The sequence below is a fragment of the Dendropsophus ebraccatus genome, chromosome 4, assembly GCF_027789765.1.
Source record: "Dendropsophus ebraccatus isolate aDenEbr1 chromosome 4, aDenEbr1.pat, whole genome shotgun sequence".
NCBI lineage: Eukaryota > Metazoa > Chordata > Amphibia > Anura > Hylidae > Dendropsophus > Dendropsophus ebraccatus.
Genome location: NC_091457.1, coordinates 138,182,433 through 138,197,977, shown reverse-complemented (window position 1 = coordinate 138,197,977; position 15,545 = coordinate 138,182,433). Strand labels below are relative to the sequence as shown.

Genomic DNA, 15,545 nt, shown 5'->3' with positions numbered 1-15,545 from the left:
CCAAATCCACTCTTAAACCAAAGTAAGTTTTCCCATAAGAAATCATTGAAATGTAGACAATTTGTTCCACACCCCAAAATGATGATCTTATATTCTGAATAACATGTAAAACTAAATGAAACAAATATTTAAAAACAGCTGAATACGTGATATTATAAGTAACTGTACAGTATAGCAATCAGCATGTGGAGTATAATGTATAGTAACTGCATAAACCTGAAAAACAGCAGCAGTTTGGGGAACTGCAGATCCCCATAATGCAGTAGTGCAGTACAACAGGCTAGAATAGAGAAGCAGGACTGCTGTTAGAGGTCTGTGTGGTCACATGATGGCAATGTGGAAGGGGGTTTATTCAGCACGGACCAATCAGGACTGACAAAGGCTACAGGGAGCATGAAGGAATGAGCAGGACATATGTGGGTACATACATGCAGCACTCTCTGTCCAGGGAGAGAGGGGTTACAGCTATGAAGAGATTACCTCCACAGTCCTGTCCCCTGATGCAAGCCCCAGCCTGAAGAGGATCTGCTATGATTTGGAATGTAAGGGAGACTTCCTGGGTCAGAGTACAGGGCTGTAGACTTCACTTTGCAGACCATGCCCCTCCCCCACTCCCGCTCCCGCTCAGTACAGGGAGCTCTTAAACCAAAACAATGCTCTTACACCAAGTCACAATTTTGAAAAACTGTGAGCTCTTAGGGCCCTTGCACACTGAGCAATTCTCGAGGAATTGTAGCTGAAAGATTTCTGCTTGAAATTCCTCGCCTATTCTGCTCTGGCGGAATTTGAGCAGAATTCGAGCGGAATCCGCGTGGAAATCAAGCGGAATTTCCAGCAGAATTCAAACCCCATTGACTTCTATAGGATTCCTCTAGCGGAATCCGCCCAAAGAATTGACATGTACATTCTTTGGGCGGAATGCGGATTCTGCGCGGAATCCGCGCGGAATTCCAGACGGAAATTTACTCTGTGTGCACGGGCAGTCGGAAATCCCATTGTTCTCTATGGAAGGAGCAATGTTGCATTTACACGGGCGGAATTCCACGCGGATTCCGCCCGCTTTTTATGGCGGAATTCGGGCGGAATTCCGCGAGAATTGCTCAGTGTGCATGAGCCCTTAAACCAAAACACTCTTAAACCAAGTTACTCTTAAACCAAGGTACCACTGTACTTAAAAAGGTTGTCTGGCCATTTAAAATTAAATTAATAGAAGTCATACTTACCATACTGATTTCTCTCTAACGGATTCTGGGTCCATTTATTGTCTATAGGTGCTGCTTGTTATCTCCAGCAGCTGCCATAGACAATGACTGTTTTGCCTGCAAACATTCATTGCTGCCTCCATTCTGGTGGGGGACTCGGGACCCTGTTCTCAAGATCAATTATAAGCAATGCCCTTTGAATACCCTTTGTTAAAGGACAACTCCCGCGGGACCCCAAAAAAAAAAAAAACACAGACACCATACTCACCATCTCTCCGGTGACGATCGCCACTCGATTCGCCCGCCGTCCGCCTCTCCGTCGCCGCCTTCCGCCATCCAGCGATGTCTCCAACTTCCGGGTCCAGGGGATGGAAAAGGCTGCCAGTGCGCTTGCGCACCGGCAGCCTTTTCATTGGCTGGAGCGCATCACATGGCTTCCAGCAAGCTCAGCCAATCAGGGCTGAGCAAGCTGGAAGCCATGTGATGCGCTCCAGCCAATGAAAAGGCTGCTGGTGCGCATGTGCACCAGCAGCCTTTTCATCCCCATTCACTTTGCATGAAGACGCCGAGGAGGAAGAAGACCCGGACCGCCCCTCGGCTCTGACGTCGTCGTCACCAGATGCCGCCCCGGAGAAGAGGACCGTGACGATCGTAATAGGTAATGTATACATTCCTTAACTTCCGGGGTGGGGGGTCGGGGGTCCGAAAGTGGGGGAAGGGGGCCAGGCCGGGTATTTAACCACATTACAAAGTTATATAACTTTGTAATGTGTGTTAAATGAGCAAAAAAAATTTTTTGTGGGAGTTGTCCTTTAATTAGTATTTCAGCATAATCTGTATATCCATATTGGTACTAAGTTTTTATGTTCTTTCTAACGCAGTTTAATATGGAAAAAAAAAATAAAACAAAACAGAAAAAACCCTTTTTAGACAGTCAAACGTTTCAACAGTGTCGGACTGGAGTGTCTGGGGCCCACCAGAGGAAATGATCCTAGGGGCCCACCAATGAAGAACCATTGAGAAACAACATGTCAGTCAGTGTTTGTGCAGGCTCTGAAGCTGGGGGCCCACCGGAGGATTCTCCGGGTCCTGTGGTGGGTCAGTCCGACACTGCATTTCAATGTCATATTTATCATACTGTATTCTGAGCACAAGAGCAGTGTATTCATGGAGTGAGTGTTTATGGCATCTCCCCTGCCAGTGACACAGTAGCCCATCAATTGTAGGAGGGCATGAATATAGTGTCCACTTCATTGACTTACATGATATCTGGCATTACTAAATGGGCTTATCATAGAAATCCCAAAAGTCATTGTCTTCTTTGGGCGCAGAGACTGGAGCAGGCTGCACCTCTGTCTTTTCGCTCTTTGCCCGCTGCCTCTGTTTTCTTGGCTTCTTTGGTGGTGGTAGTGGAGGTGGTGGAGGAGGAGGAACGTCTTTGGGAACATTAGTCCGGAGGGGTGGTGGGAAGCCACGAGATGGCTTATGCTGGCTCTGCAGGATCTTGGCTATGGTCTTTCTTTTCATTAACATTTCAGACCAAATGGCTTTTTATAATAAAAATAAGAGCAGTTAGTGGTAGGGATCATATGATGATCAAGAGAACAATATATGAACAATATGATGAACAAGAGAAGATTGCAGGTAACATATTTACCTATAAGGTTATACAAATTAGTAAATTACTTCTATTTAAAAAGAAAAAAAAAAACTGAAAAGGCATCCAGTACTTATCAGCTGCTGTATGTCCTGCAGGAAATGGTGTATTCGTAGTGCTCCCCACTGCCACCTCTGTCCATGTCAGGAACTGTCCAGAGCAGTAGCAAATGCCCATAGAAAACTTAACCTGCTCTGGACAGTTCTTGACATGGACAGAGGTAGCAGCAGAGAGCACTGTGTCAGACTGGAAAGAATACACCACTTCCTGCCGTACATACAGCAGCTGATAAGTACTGACAGGGTTGACATTTTTAAATAGAAGTAATTTACAAATCTGTATACATTTCTGCCCCAAGTTTATTTAAAAACACTTTTTTTCCCCTCTGGAGTAACCCTTTAATTTTTTTTCTGTAATAAGTAATAAGTTATGAATCTGAATGCATCGCAACTTCCACTCAGGCCATCTGCATTCAGCCCAGCTGCTTAGTGCACTGTACAGAAGCATGGACTCCTACCTTTAACAGGAGTCCCTGCTCCCTTACAAGTGCAACTTGTGGCAGTCAGGACCCTTCCAAATCCAAATTGACATACAAATTTTGAAAACATCTTATAGATTCACTGACTATAGACCTAAAATAATCTCCTGATTCACTCATCTCTAGTAGCAATCCTACCAACCAGCTTAAACTGGCTGCACCAGAGGAAATCCTAATGATACAGCATAAAAACTAAGGCTAAGCTCAATATGCTAGATCTAGCAAGGCCCTACACACAGAGGTAGTGGAAGCCGAGATCTATGGTGCTGTATGATTTATCTGCCTCCATGCCTGTCTGCCACCACTGCATCTCTTTCATTGTCTAATAAATGACGGGCCCTACAGGATTGATGAGTAAAATATTGACTCTGGATGACCTTCTTCACCGGTCACTACTCATCCCATCAGCTGATTCAGCTCTCCGGTGTGGAACCCAACACCCAGCAGCTTACGTCCTGCGACTATCTATTATATTCTGCCTAAATTTGTGAAATCCACAGAGAACTTTATTACAGCTGCTGATTGCGGAATATATATGGAGAAGAGTGACCAGCTCCAAAGATTTCTGCCAAAATTTGGCAATAGGTAAAATGGGGGAGATTTATCCAACATGGTGTAAAGTGAAACTGGCTCAGTTGCCCCTAGCAACCAATCAGATTCCACTTTTCATTCCTAACAGGCTCTTTGGAAAATGAAAGGTGGAATCTGATTGGTTGCTAGGGGCAACTGGGCTAGTTTCACTTTACACCATGTTTGATAAATCTCCCCCAATATGTTTTTATAGAGTTTGCTCATCTTTAGTAATAATATAATAGGCTCGACCTGCTACCATCCTCAGGATAATGACATGTTGTGCTCCATTCTTTATACATGGTCCCCGTAACAATTAAAAATGGCACCATACACATGATGAATTCTTGGTTAAATATCCATCCATATTGATGAGCCTACTTGTCAAACATTCGTCCAAACCTAAATGCTCGCTATTATACTCCCGCTACCTGGGGAAGTTGGACGCAGCCCTAGGATATCCTGGAAAACATCTAACTGCATCCAACTTCTCAAGCCACCGGTAGTCAAAATGCTGAGTGTTCGGGACCGGACGAACCCGAACATTCGGCAAGTTCGCTCATCCCTATTAATAAGTTTTAACAGCTATAGTCCCTGGCCACATACTGCACTTACTGCCATAAAGAGAGGGTGATAAGCTGCTGCCAGACACCTCTGCCAGTACTGAGAGTAGGGAAGGAAACAGGGGCATGGGAGAATCTATCTATCTATCTATCTATCTATCTATCTATCTATCTATCTATCTATCTAGCTATCTATCATGGATTAGTTTAGGAGATCATTCCAACTATAGGTAAAAACTGAGAATTATACCCAACAGGGTTTTCCGTAACCATAATATTCAGGGGGCAGCTCCAGACACCCCTGCGGATCAGCTGATTGAATGGACTGCAGCAATCAGACTATGCCTCTCCATTGTTCACCAGGAACAGTGCCATACAGTTTGTAGTGGCTGTGCCAGGTATTGCAGATTACCACAGTTCATGTGTGGAGCACCAAAGCCCTTTCAGTCAGTGGGGGCAGTGGCACCCAAGGAATAGGACATCAAAGTCCCACAGGGGGCCTTTAAAGACAAAAGAAATCTACTATACTATATATATAAGGAATAGATTAAAATAGAAGAGATATATATGATAATGGTTAATTGAATTTGCGCGATAATCGTACGTGTAAACGCAGCGAACGATCAAACGACGAGCGAGAAATCGTTCATTTTGATCTTTCAATAAGTTCTCAAATCGTCGTTGATCGTTCGCAAAAAATTCACAGATCGTTCCGTGTGAACAGTCGTTCGCCAATTTAACCAATGTGTGAGATAGGCTTAAGCGATCGCAAAACGATCGCAAAACGAATTTCCGTGCGATATATCGTACCGTCTAAACGCTGATCGTTATTAAAAAAAAATTGTTACTCCGACATCGTTAATCGTACGATCGGGCAAATTATCGTTCCGTGTAAACGTAGCATAAGTCTGGTGCATTTATTAAAAGAAAAAAGGAGTCAGATTACGAGGAAAACAAGCTTTATTGTTAGGTATCACTTCTGGGACTCCCTGGTTCTCTGCTCTACGGCCTTCATTAGATGCAGGTAATTAAGGTTCCTCTCATGCCACCTGCCTGGGAAAAGGAGAGGACACAATTACATCATGCACCACCGTCTAGATACACTAGGCTTTTGTCACTGCTGTATTATGCAGTTGCTCGTGACTTGCATTGAGGTCTGTGGGGATAAAGTCACTTGTGACTCGCGACCAAAAATCCATCAAAAATTGTCACAATTGTTGCAATGCAACATTGCCATCTTCATTTTGCACAACCAAAGTCAGCTTATCCAGTGTTTGCTCCTATGTGGGGGAACCTTCATGTATTCACACTAATACCCCTAGGGGTTTGCCTTTTTGCTGGGCATCCTTGGTTTGCAGACACAGCAATCTCTAGCTGGCCCTTCCATCTGCAAATCTGTAGTGGTATTAAAAGGTTTCTGGGCTCACAGGTTAGATGCTTATGCTGTATGCTACTTATACGAACGATATATGAGATGAGCGCAACTCTAACATGCTCAAGTCGGATCACTTGGCATTTGAATACAGATGGCTGGCAAAGTTGGATGCAGCCCTAGGGAGTCCTGGAAAACATGGATACAGCCATAGGCCATAGGCCGTCTCTGTTTTTCAGGACTCCCTAGGGCAGCATTAAATTTGTCAGCTATAATCAAATGCTTAAACCTGATGATTTTTGGTGGATCATCCAACATAGAGTGACCATCTGTTGGATCGTTTTATACATAGAGTGACCATCTGTTGGATCGTTTTATACATAGAGTGACCATCTGTTGGATCGTTTTATACATAGAGTGACCATCTGTTGGATCGTTTTATACATAGAGTGACCATCTGGTGGATCGTTTTATACATAGAGTGACCATCTGGTGGATCGTTTTATACATAGAGTGACCATCTGGTGGATCGTTTTATACATAGAGTGACCATCTGTTGGATCGTTTTATACATAGAGTGACCATCTGTTGGATCGTTTTATACATAGAGTGACCATCTGTTGGATCGTTTTATACATAGAGTGACCATCTGGTGGATCGTTTTATACATAGAGTGACCATCTGGTGGATCGTTTTATACATAGAGTGACCATCTGTTGGATCGTTTTATACATAGAGTGACCATCTGGTGGATCGTTTTATACATAGAGTGACCATCTGGTGGATAGTTTTATACATAGAGTGACCATCTGGTGGATCGTTTTATACATAGAGTGACCATCTGGTGGATCGTTTTATACATAGAGTGACCATCTGGTGGATCGTTTTATACATAGAGTGACCATCTGGTGGATCGTTTTATACATAGAGTGACCATCTGGTGGATCGTTTTATACATAGAGTGACCATCTGGTGGATCGTTTTATACATAGAGTGACCATCTGGTGGATCGTTTTATACATAGAGTGACCATCTGGTGGATCGTTTTATACATAGAGTGACCATCTGACTGATGTAGGGGGGAAGAAGAGTCAGGCATGTTGATGTCAGGCAAAAGCTTATGCCCCTCTTCCCACTGAACTAAACAAACATGCTGGACTAGAATAAAAAAAAAGTAACCCTTTTCTTAATTTGACAAAAAAAATTAGGACTGGGAGGAAAAAAAAGGAAAAAAAAAAACCATGCAGTCGCTCACAGTCTGTAGCCCCTGACAGATGTGCCCCAATAACATCCCCTACACTATGCACAGGATGTTGCAGCCAATCGCTTTACATGAAAGTAAGTGAAGGGAGTCAAGCCTTGATATACATTATGTATAACCTTGTGGCTCATGCAGGCACAGGAGCCTAATAACATAAAGGAGGCACATACAAGAGAATTAGGAGGTAAAGGATGCAGTTGTAACTAGGCCCAGATGCCTATATAACATAGGTGGGCTCCAGAACTATAATAGCACATGACAATTTAGGGGCTCTAGTGAGGTGTCCCACCACTGGTGTTTTTCCTTGGCACCTGTCCTAAAGTTTTCTCGCAGGTTAACCAGTGGGAGATGAAGGACCTTATTTTCCCCACTAGGTGTCACTACTGTTCTTATGTCTTTTATGCATGGCTGTAGAGTCAAAAGGGTTAACTGTGCTCTACCATGTGTTGTATGCTAACCAGTCGCAGGTGTTCTTTCCACCTATCCTATCCTATTCTTCCTTTCTCTCCCCTTCACTCAGCCCCACCACTCACAGGAGGGTTAAGGTATGGCCCCTGTAGGAGGAGTTAGTTCCGTGTGGGAAGAAGTGATGGAGTTCAGACTAGTTTTCAGTGTGAACAGATGTGTGAGAAGCTAGCTCCAAGAGAGACTTTCCTTTTATAAGCAACTATCACGGTTATGCAGTGCTAAGTTCACTTTAGGGGAAAGAAGCCACCTAGGATAACACTAGCCCATGCCAGGAACCCATCTAAAATGTGGAGGGCAGACTCCTGAAAGAAGAGGAGCTGACCCCCATAGGGTAAAGGTACTAGAATAGGTAAACATATCCTACTGCGCAGTGCAGGAAGACCGGGCAATCTTGGAAGATTGCTACATCCAGATAACCGACGACTGGGGATCGTGCTACCCTCCTAGGACAGGTTTCACGCAACTAGGGGGCAGAAGGCGGTCAGACTATAGTCTAAACATGACTACGAGTATGACTTGCTTCTCTTTATCTACACTTCAGTTCCAGCAGAGTACAGATTCTACATTGGGCAGGGCTCCTCTGACAAATCTTCTCCTCTTCACAAAGCACTTACTTGTACAAGCACCTACTTCTAAAAGCACTGGTCTAATTCTACTGTGAGCAGCCACCTTTGTCAGGATTTGCACTACCTGTATTGAGTGTACTGTTCACCTTGGTTTTCCCCTTCTCTGTGGTTGGCGATACTGACATCCCCGGTGGGTCTACTACCACTCCAGGTTGCCATGACAAGTGCTCAAGGGACCCGCAACACTCCCAGAGATTAGCGACCATTTGGGCACAACGTACCGGCCAAAACAAGTACCAACATCAAACCTGTGTACTACTATAGTACTGGAGTCACAAATAACAACACATCATTGGCCGAGTATGAAACAGCTACCACACTAGTACAGATTTTTCATTGGGTGTTGGGACCTTCAAGCCATACCACAAGATAAAATTATAGTTACCTAAATCATCAGTCTTCCTTCCATACCAATGAGGAGTATTGCGTTTTTCCAACCTTCCTCTTTCATTGACTTCAGCTGTATAGGAATCGCGCACCAAGCTGTTCTGTTTTATTGGAGCCCCTGCAAGAGGTGTAAGAGCTGTAAGACTCCATATATTACAGGATCGGAGAACTGATAGTGAGCAAGATGGAAAGTCAGAAGAGAAAGTGATGTAGAATATCAGAGAGTACGAGTCACGCAAGAGACAACTTTTCATATGGTGGCTGACATGTGGCAGCTTCTCATACACTGCCCGAGTAAATAAATAACACTGCAAAATAAAAAAGTGACAACTGAGTAATGGAAAGCAATAACTCATAATAGGCATCAGTGTTGTGTCATCTGCTATTGGACACAGTATGTTGTTTAAAGGAGACTGCCGCTGATATTGTCCCACCTGGGTCTTGGCCCCTGTAGTATTAAAAATGGCACATGGTAGGCTGCAGAGATTACACTGGAGTCCAGGAGCTCTGAGCAAAAAAATATTCACTCTCCACCACGGATTGGAAAAACCCCTTTAGGGTACAAACCCACTTGACGTATTTGCTGCGTGAATCAGTCTTAAAAATAAGCAGGCAAAACGCAGGTTGGCTTTATACAATTGTTCTGCGTTAAAATACGCAATTGCGTATTTTTGAAGCGTGAAGCTACATGCGTTTTTCGCACAGGTTGTTAACAACTGATGCTTTGCTAACAACAAGCTTCACGCTTCAAAAATACGCAATTGCGTATTTTAACGCAGAACAATCGTATAAAGCCAACCTGCGTTTTGCCTGCTTATTTTTAAGACCGATTCACGCAGCAAATACGTCAAGTGGGTTTGTACCCTTAAGCTTTAACACTATTGGGGAGATTTATCCAACATGGTGTAAAGTGAAACTAGCCCAGTTGCCCCTAGCAACCAATCAGATTCCACCTTTCATTTTCCAAAGAGTCTGTGAGGAATGAAAGGTGGAATCTGATTGGTTGCTAGGGGCAACTGAGACAGTTTCACTTTACACCATGTTTGATAAATTTCTCCCAATAAGTTAAAGCATTACTGTCACTTTAAAAAAAAACTTTTAACATATCACACAGACATGTCAAAACTTTTGATTAGTCTGAGTCTGGAAAGAGATGGAGCCTTGAGAAGTACAATGCTGAGCGGGCTCCATAGACTTACCATAGAACCTGTTTCCTGCCGCAGCACAGAAACCTGAAAACAGGAGATTTATGCCGTATCAGCTCCAGCACTGATAACCTATGACCTCCATTCTGGGTCTGCCTGCAAGTTGAAAAAAGTGAGGGATTCAGGGTGGGTTCTGAGCAGAGGAGTCAGAAAGGCATAAATGTCCTGTTTTTGGTCTTTAACCCTTTCTGTGCTGCAGTATGTAAGTGATGCAGAGCTTATTTTCTTTGTGTCACTTACAAACTGCGGCACAGAAAGCATTAGAGACCAAGACACTATGAGAGACATGCTGGCAAGTGCGGTCCCCCCCGACAGGTACTGCGCCTATGCATCTAACTACAGTGCACTGACAGACCAAGAAGCTTATGGCTCCCCGCCCTGCCAGACACTCTTGTGGCTGCAGGCAGCATCCTGCCTCTGGCCATAAGAGGTCACTCTCTCCACCAGCTCCCCTGCACACAAGTGTTCTCATTCGTGCACTTGCAGGGCTTGAAAGATAAGAGGTAATACTGGGAAACTGTGCTGGAGCCAGGTGAATATGTGTGTTTGTTATTTTTTTTTTTTTGTACAAAAGGGGGAGATGCATAGTGAGTGGATAAACTACATGGGAAGGTTCTTAGTACAGAGGGGGATTGCCTACAGAGGGAAGATTACCTACAGGGGAGGGTGTTTACTACAGGGGGATTGCCAATGGGGGGGGGGGTTACCCACAGGGGACATTGCCTAAAGAGTGGGGATTATGTACAGGGGGGATTGCCTATGGGAGAGGGGGCTTGCCTAAAGAGTGGGGATTATGTACAGGGGGGATTGCCTATGGGAGAGGGGGCTTGCCTAAAGAGTGGAGATTATGTACAGGGGGATTACCTACAGGGGATAGGGTTTACCTACAGGGAGATTGCCTACAAGTGGTACTTACTAAATGGAGATTGCCTAGGGAGGGCTTAGTACAGGGGAATCACCTACATGGGGAGGGGCTGCCTGCAAGTAGAAAAATATTCTGTTTATTTTGCAAAAAATGATAATAATAATCAAGATTTAAATCGAGAATCGTCCCTAACGTAATAAAAATCGAGATTTTCTCTTTTAGCCATATCGCCCAGCTCTAGTTTTAATATCCACATCCACATCCACAAAGGTAGGGTGGCCTAAATAAAACAACTCCTTTAAGGAATGATTTTTGACAGTTTTTGCAAACACATCTTGAGAATACTTTGTACAAACAAAAATTATAAAATCAATCCAGAATAAGATTCTTTTTTTACAAGAAACCCAAAGAGTAGAGAAAGTTTAATAAAAGTAGGTTATAGGAGAATGAGCAGGACCTGGGAATAGATTACTACGGAGGCAATATCCCAGTTCATAATAGAGCTTGTGTGGATAGTCCTCCAGGAAACAGGAGTTCATACGGGGTAAACGATATCCTTGGTGGTACTGTGTTCTCTCCTCTTCTCTCAAGCATCTTCTCACCTATGTGGGTCAAGAAGAAAAGCTTCAAGGAACAAGTTATGGAATGAAACTTGAAAAAAAAAGTCTCCACCGTGAACCTCACCTGCTGCGGAGAAATAAGCTGGTCAACCACGGAGCTGCCATACTTATGTCTAATATTAGCCGGTAAGAGGTCCCTGGTATCTTCCTGTTTTCTGGTACTTCTGTTTAAATGTCCACTTTGGCTGCTTCTAACAAATGGAGGTGCGTTGTATGGTTCTTCTAAGCTCATTTGATGCTTCTCAGTTTTACGATGCACTGTATAAGAGGGTACGGATCTTGGGGTAGGTAAAGATGGATGGCACTTGACAACTGAAAGCAAAGGATAAGAGGAGACTATGGATTATATAATACAGTGATGGAAGATGGAGTCCACCAAGATTCCTATGAAATCTAGATCTAGAAGTCGTGTCTTGAATAATGACACACACAGCTGCAGAACATTTTCCATTCTCCGGTAAGTGATGCAACGTTCTTGACATCGATAAACATGTCTTGAATAATAAAATGCTCTTCTGTACAGAGATGACTGGAGTTTAATGGATCGTACATGTGTTCCTACGACTTTCACGCAATACACTGGGGGATGGGAAGTTTTGCAACCTACATTGGATGGGGCCTGGTGGAGAGGACAGGGAGTCATCGCTAACACACTGTGATCATTTCCTTTGTAATTTGTATGCAATTTTACTATCAGTAAAACTCCCCTGTGACAGAGACATCTATCACACTTAGGCTACATACAATCACTGACAAAAGAGAATGCACTCATAGAAATGTTGGATTGCTGCAAAGTTCGACATGCAGTTCTCTCAGAGACTATTATTGGGTAGTGTACCTTCTGGTAAGAGTTTATTGACGATAAGACATTTGAAGACAATTTTCCCAGTTGACAAACTTCAAGTGGTTACACATAATTGGACTAAGAGAAGCAGGATGATCCTTTAAACTTGCTGCCTTGCTGCCAACGAGGCTCTTTGGACCGAGCTGTCCTAGAGCGAGTGTGCCACTTCTTTGTATGTCTGTATTATCAAGTGTGTATGCTCTAGGCTGAAGGTTGTGGTCTGCACTTTCAGCACTAGATGTTTCTCTATATTCTATATCCTACAGCTAAAGTAAAGAGTATCAAGGGTTAACTGTGTATGTGACCTATGTCACGCAAATCCCTGAGCTGGGTACCTCACAGGAATAGACCTCAAGTCTATTAAAGGTGTGATTCAGTGTCTCCTGATGTGTTTTCCCCCAATCAGATAGCTCCCTGACTGATATATATTCCGAGGTAAAGCAAGTTTGGGGCAGTTCGGTCTAGTCCAGTGAGAGTTTAGTGAAAGAGCAAGAGAGAGTGCCCCTACTGAGAGACTTTGCCAGGACCTGGCCTGGAGGCCAAGACCCACACGTGGGGCCTATGTCTTTCCTGAGTAGTTCATCAACAGATTTCCAGCACTAGCCATGCTAGGCTAGTGAAAGCTCTGGTGAGGCTACTAGAGACAGGGGAAAATACTTCATCCATGCTTGGGGACTATCTTCTTCCAGAGCCCTGATAACTGAGAAAGGAGCCAAAAGTGAGAAGTTAGGGGTCTCCCTAATGGTTAGCTTTACCCACTAGGTGGGGCATGTGTTCTTGGATCTGTGTCAGTCAGTGCCCACGGACAACCATAAGCAGATCTTCAAAGCTGCGGGTGCAGGTATTTCTTTGTCTAAGTCCCCACAGCTGAGAACCCAAGGGCGTGGATATGTGGTGTCCCACCATGGGTGTTTTTTTTTTATCCCTCCTTTGCACCCCTCAAAAAAGCTTCTGTGGTGATGAAGGTATTTTTAAAGTTTCACCACTAGATGTCAGTATTTTGTATCTCTATGTCTTGCATAGCTGAGGACAGTAAAGGGTTACTGTTTTATGGGTACCATGTGCTCTTATTGACCTATAGGAGGTGCTCTTTACTTCTAACCTATCTCTTTCTTTCTTTCTTTCTTGTGCACACACTTGTCTTGACCACTCACAGGGTAGATTACTTAGCCCCTGTAGGAAGTTGCTTACTTGGTGGAGGAAGTTCAGTCAGTTCTTGCCAGATTCTCGTGGGAGCAAGACACACAGAGCAAGTGTCTCTGCTGTGGCCAAGCTAGGGCCTGGCTTGCGCCAGGATCCTTGTCCGGGACCAAGAGGGCAGTCTAGTCTAAGACACCCAAGTGTACTGAGGCAGTTAGAGACAACCAGTTCTTCCAATATTTCTACTATATCTACTATGCAGTGATAAGCACCTTAAGGGAAAAGAGGGTAGAAACATACTAGCCCACACCGTGAACACATCTAAAAAGTGCAGGGCAGTATCCTGAGATACAAGAGGAACTAGCCTGGATAGGTCAAAGCTACCAAGGAAGGTCTACTTATCCTATGTCGCAGTTCAGCTGACTGGGACAACCCCGGGAACTTAGCTTCACCCAGATAACCGTGTTTTGTACTACTGAAGATAAGTGTTTTGTACTACTGAAAGACTGCACAGTAAAGCTGTTCTATTTTTTATATCATTGGGACTCCATCATCCTTTAAAAGCACCAGCACCTATATACACTAGCTGCACACCTTGGGTTATTTTTCCCCTTTCTGTGGGTGGCAGTACTGATAGTCCGGGTGGGCCAAGAGCCCAAGGGACCCACTACAACCCGGCAGGTCACCGACCATTTGGGGATTACAGCCAGCCACAACATAAAGCAGGTACCACCATCATACCTGTGTGCTAGACTAGCACTGGCGTCACGACACTAACACCTCTGGCTGAGCTGTCACAACCAAAAGTCATAACATCACACGGTGGAGTACTACTACTAAGCGAAGGGTCCCCACAGATAGGTTCCCCCTCCCTGCAAGTATCCCACTGTCGTCTAAGCCAGTAAGTCCAAGCCTAATTCAAGTATCTTCAGGTATTGAGAGACTGTGTTGGTGTACCTGCTGGGAAGGCAGTGACATGTTTTCAAAATCTATTCTCCAGTCTACCTGCTCTAAGCAGTGATTTATCCCAAGTCTTCTCTACAGTATACCTGCCTTAAGCAGTGATTTATCCAAGAGTACTCCAAGCACCCAGCTCACTACAAGGGATCTCAATCAGTAGCCTCAAACCACTGTATTCTGCACCTTTACCGAAAATGCTGTGATCTGCCCCTTTAAGAAGTTTTTCTACAGTAAAAGTTGCACCTGGTTAATGAAACTGCTGGGCTCTGTAGTTCTTCACACAGTGCCTGGACCTACACCAACTTATAATGGGTATGCGTCTGGGACCCAGGAAGGGTATTTACCACTCAGGCCCACGTACCCTAGCTAACACCCCCTGGCTGCCCTGGGTTACCGCACACAATTTACGGGAATTCTCCTAAATGTTAGTGCATGGTACAAGTAGTATTACCGATTCCATTTAGTGATCACACATAGGGTTAGCTATAAAGACTAGGGGAAAGGGTCAGTGTCATTCAGCGGCTTCTCTCACCTGAGCTTCTACCCTCCATGGAAGTCATCTGAAGACATTCAGCAGAGAAATGAATCACACAAGGCTCATTTTCGTTCACCCTTTACGCCAGTTGCTAAGAAACCATATTGTTATTGTTGTTATGGCAAAGAGAAGGAAAGGCTGGAATGTCTGTTCCTGCAATTCTCCCAGTGACCTCTAGATGGCGCTGCCTCATAGCAGGAAAGAGCACAGTCATTTATCAACCCTTCATCCTCCTCCAGCAGATTGTTCTGGGAATTGCGACCCAAAGTTTATTAAAAGTTAAGCCGCTTTTAATAAAAGTAACTATTTTCTTTATCAGTTATTTTGCAAACGTCAGAAATTTAAGAGGAAAAAAAACCCATCCAGGCTGTACTTGCATCCCGGTAGGTTTACAAATACATGTGAATCTAATAGTTATATGTTTTTTTGTACTCTAGGAGTTTCTGTTCAGATCTATTGCTGCCGACTGTAGAAATGCAAGGACATCTTTGCTATTCATGCCAGGCTTTAGTGATTCTCATTAAGGAGATCCAGCTACTGTATATAGCTCCATGGGCAATGAGCCATGGGGAAATGTATACAGATTAGCTATGCATTAAGTAATACTGGGCAAGGATGCTCTATATATATGTAGAAATTATATGCTCAGGCAGTGTGTCTTATTGGCACCACCTGGCATCAAGCGCTCATTGTAAACCCTTTTTGGATACGCCACCAATGAAAGAGACCCTG

At 44.0% G+C, this 15,545-nt stretch overlaps 1 protein-coding gene across 1 annotated transcript; it reads right to left on the bottom strand.

The window, feature by feature from the left end:
* Positions 1-2,417: 2,417 nt before the first annotated feature.
* On the bottom strand, positions 2,418-14,974 carry CIMIP4 (ciliary microtubule inner protein 4). Its single transcript, XM_069968864.1, has 5 exons — positions 14,811-14,974; positions 11,399-11,646; positions 11,172-11,316; positions 8,643-8,762; positions 2,418-2,749 (listed from the first exon to the last, which is right to left on the bottom strand). The coding sequence occupies exons 1-5, from the start codon at positions 14,836-14,838 to the stop codon at positions 2,481-2,483; spliced, it is 810 nt and encodes a 269-aa protein (XP_069824965.1). The 5' UTR covers positions 14,839-14,974; the 3' UTR covers positions 2,418-2,480.
* Positions 14,975-15,545: the final 571 nt, after the last annotated feature.

Bases quoted from the DNA above. Each gene is read 5' to 3' on its own strand.
- CIMIP4 (XM_069968864.1), bottom strand. From the start codon at position 14,838: ATGACTTCCATGGAGGGTAGAAGCTCAG. The intron at 11,647-14,810 runs GTGAGAGAAGCC...CTTTGCTTTCAG, and splicing joins CATGGAGGGTAGAAGCTCAG to TTGTCAAGTGCCATCCATCT. The intron at 11,317-11,398 runs GTGAGGTTCACG...TGACCCACATAG, and splicing joins AGCTTATTTCTCCGCAGCAG to GTGAGAAGATGCTTGAGAGA.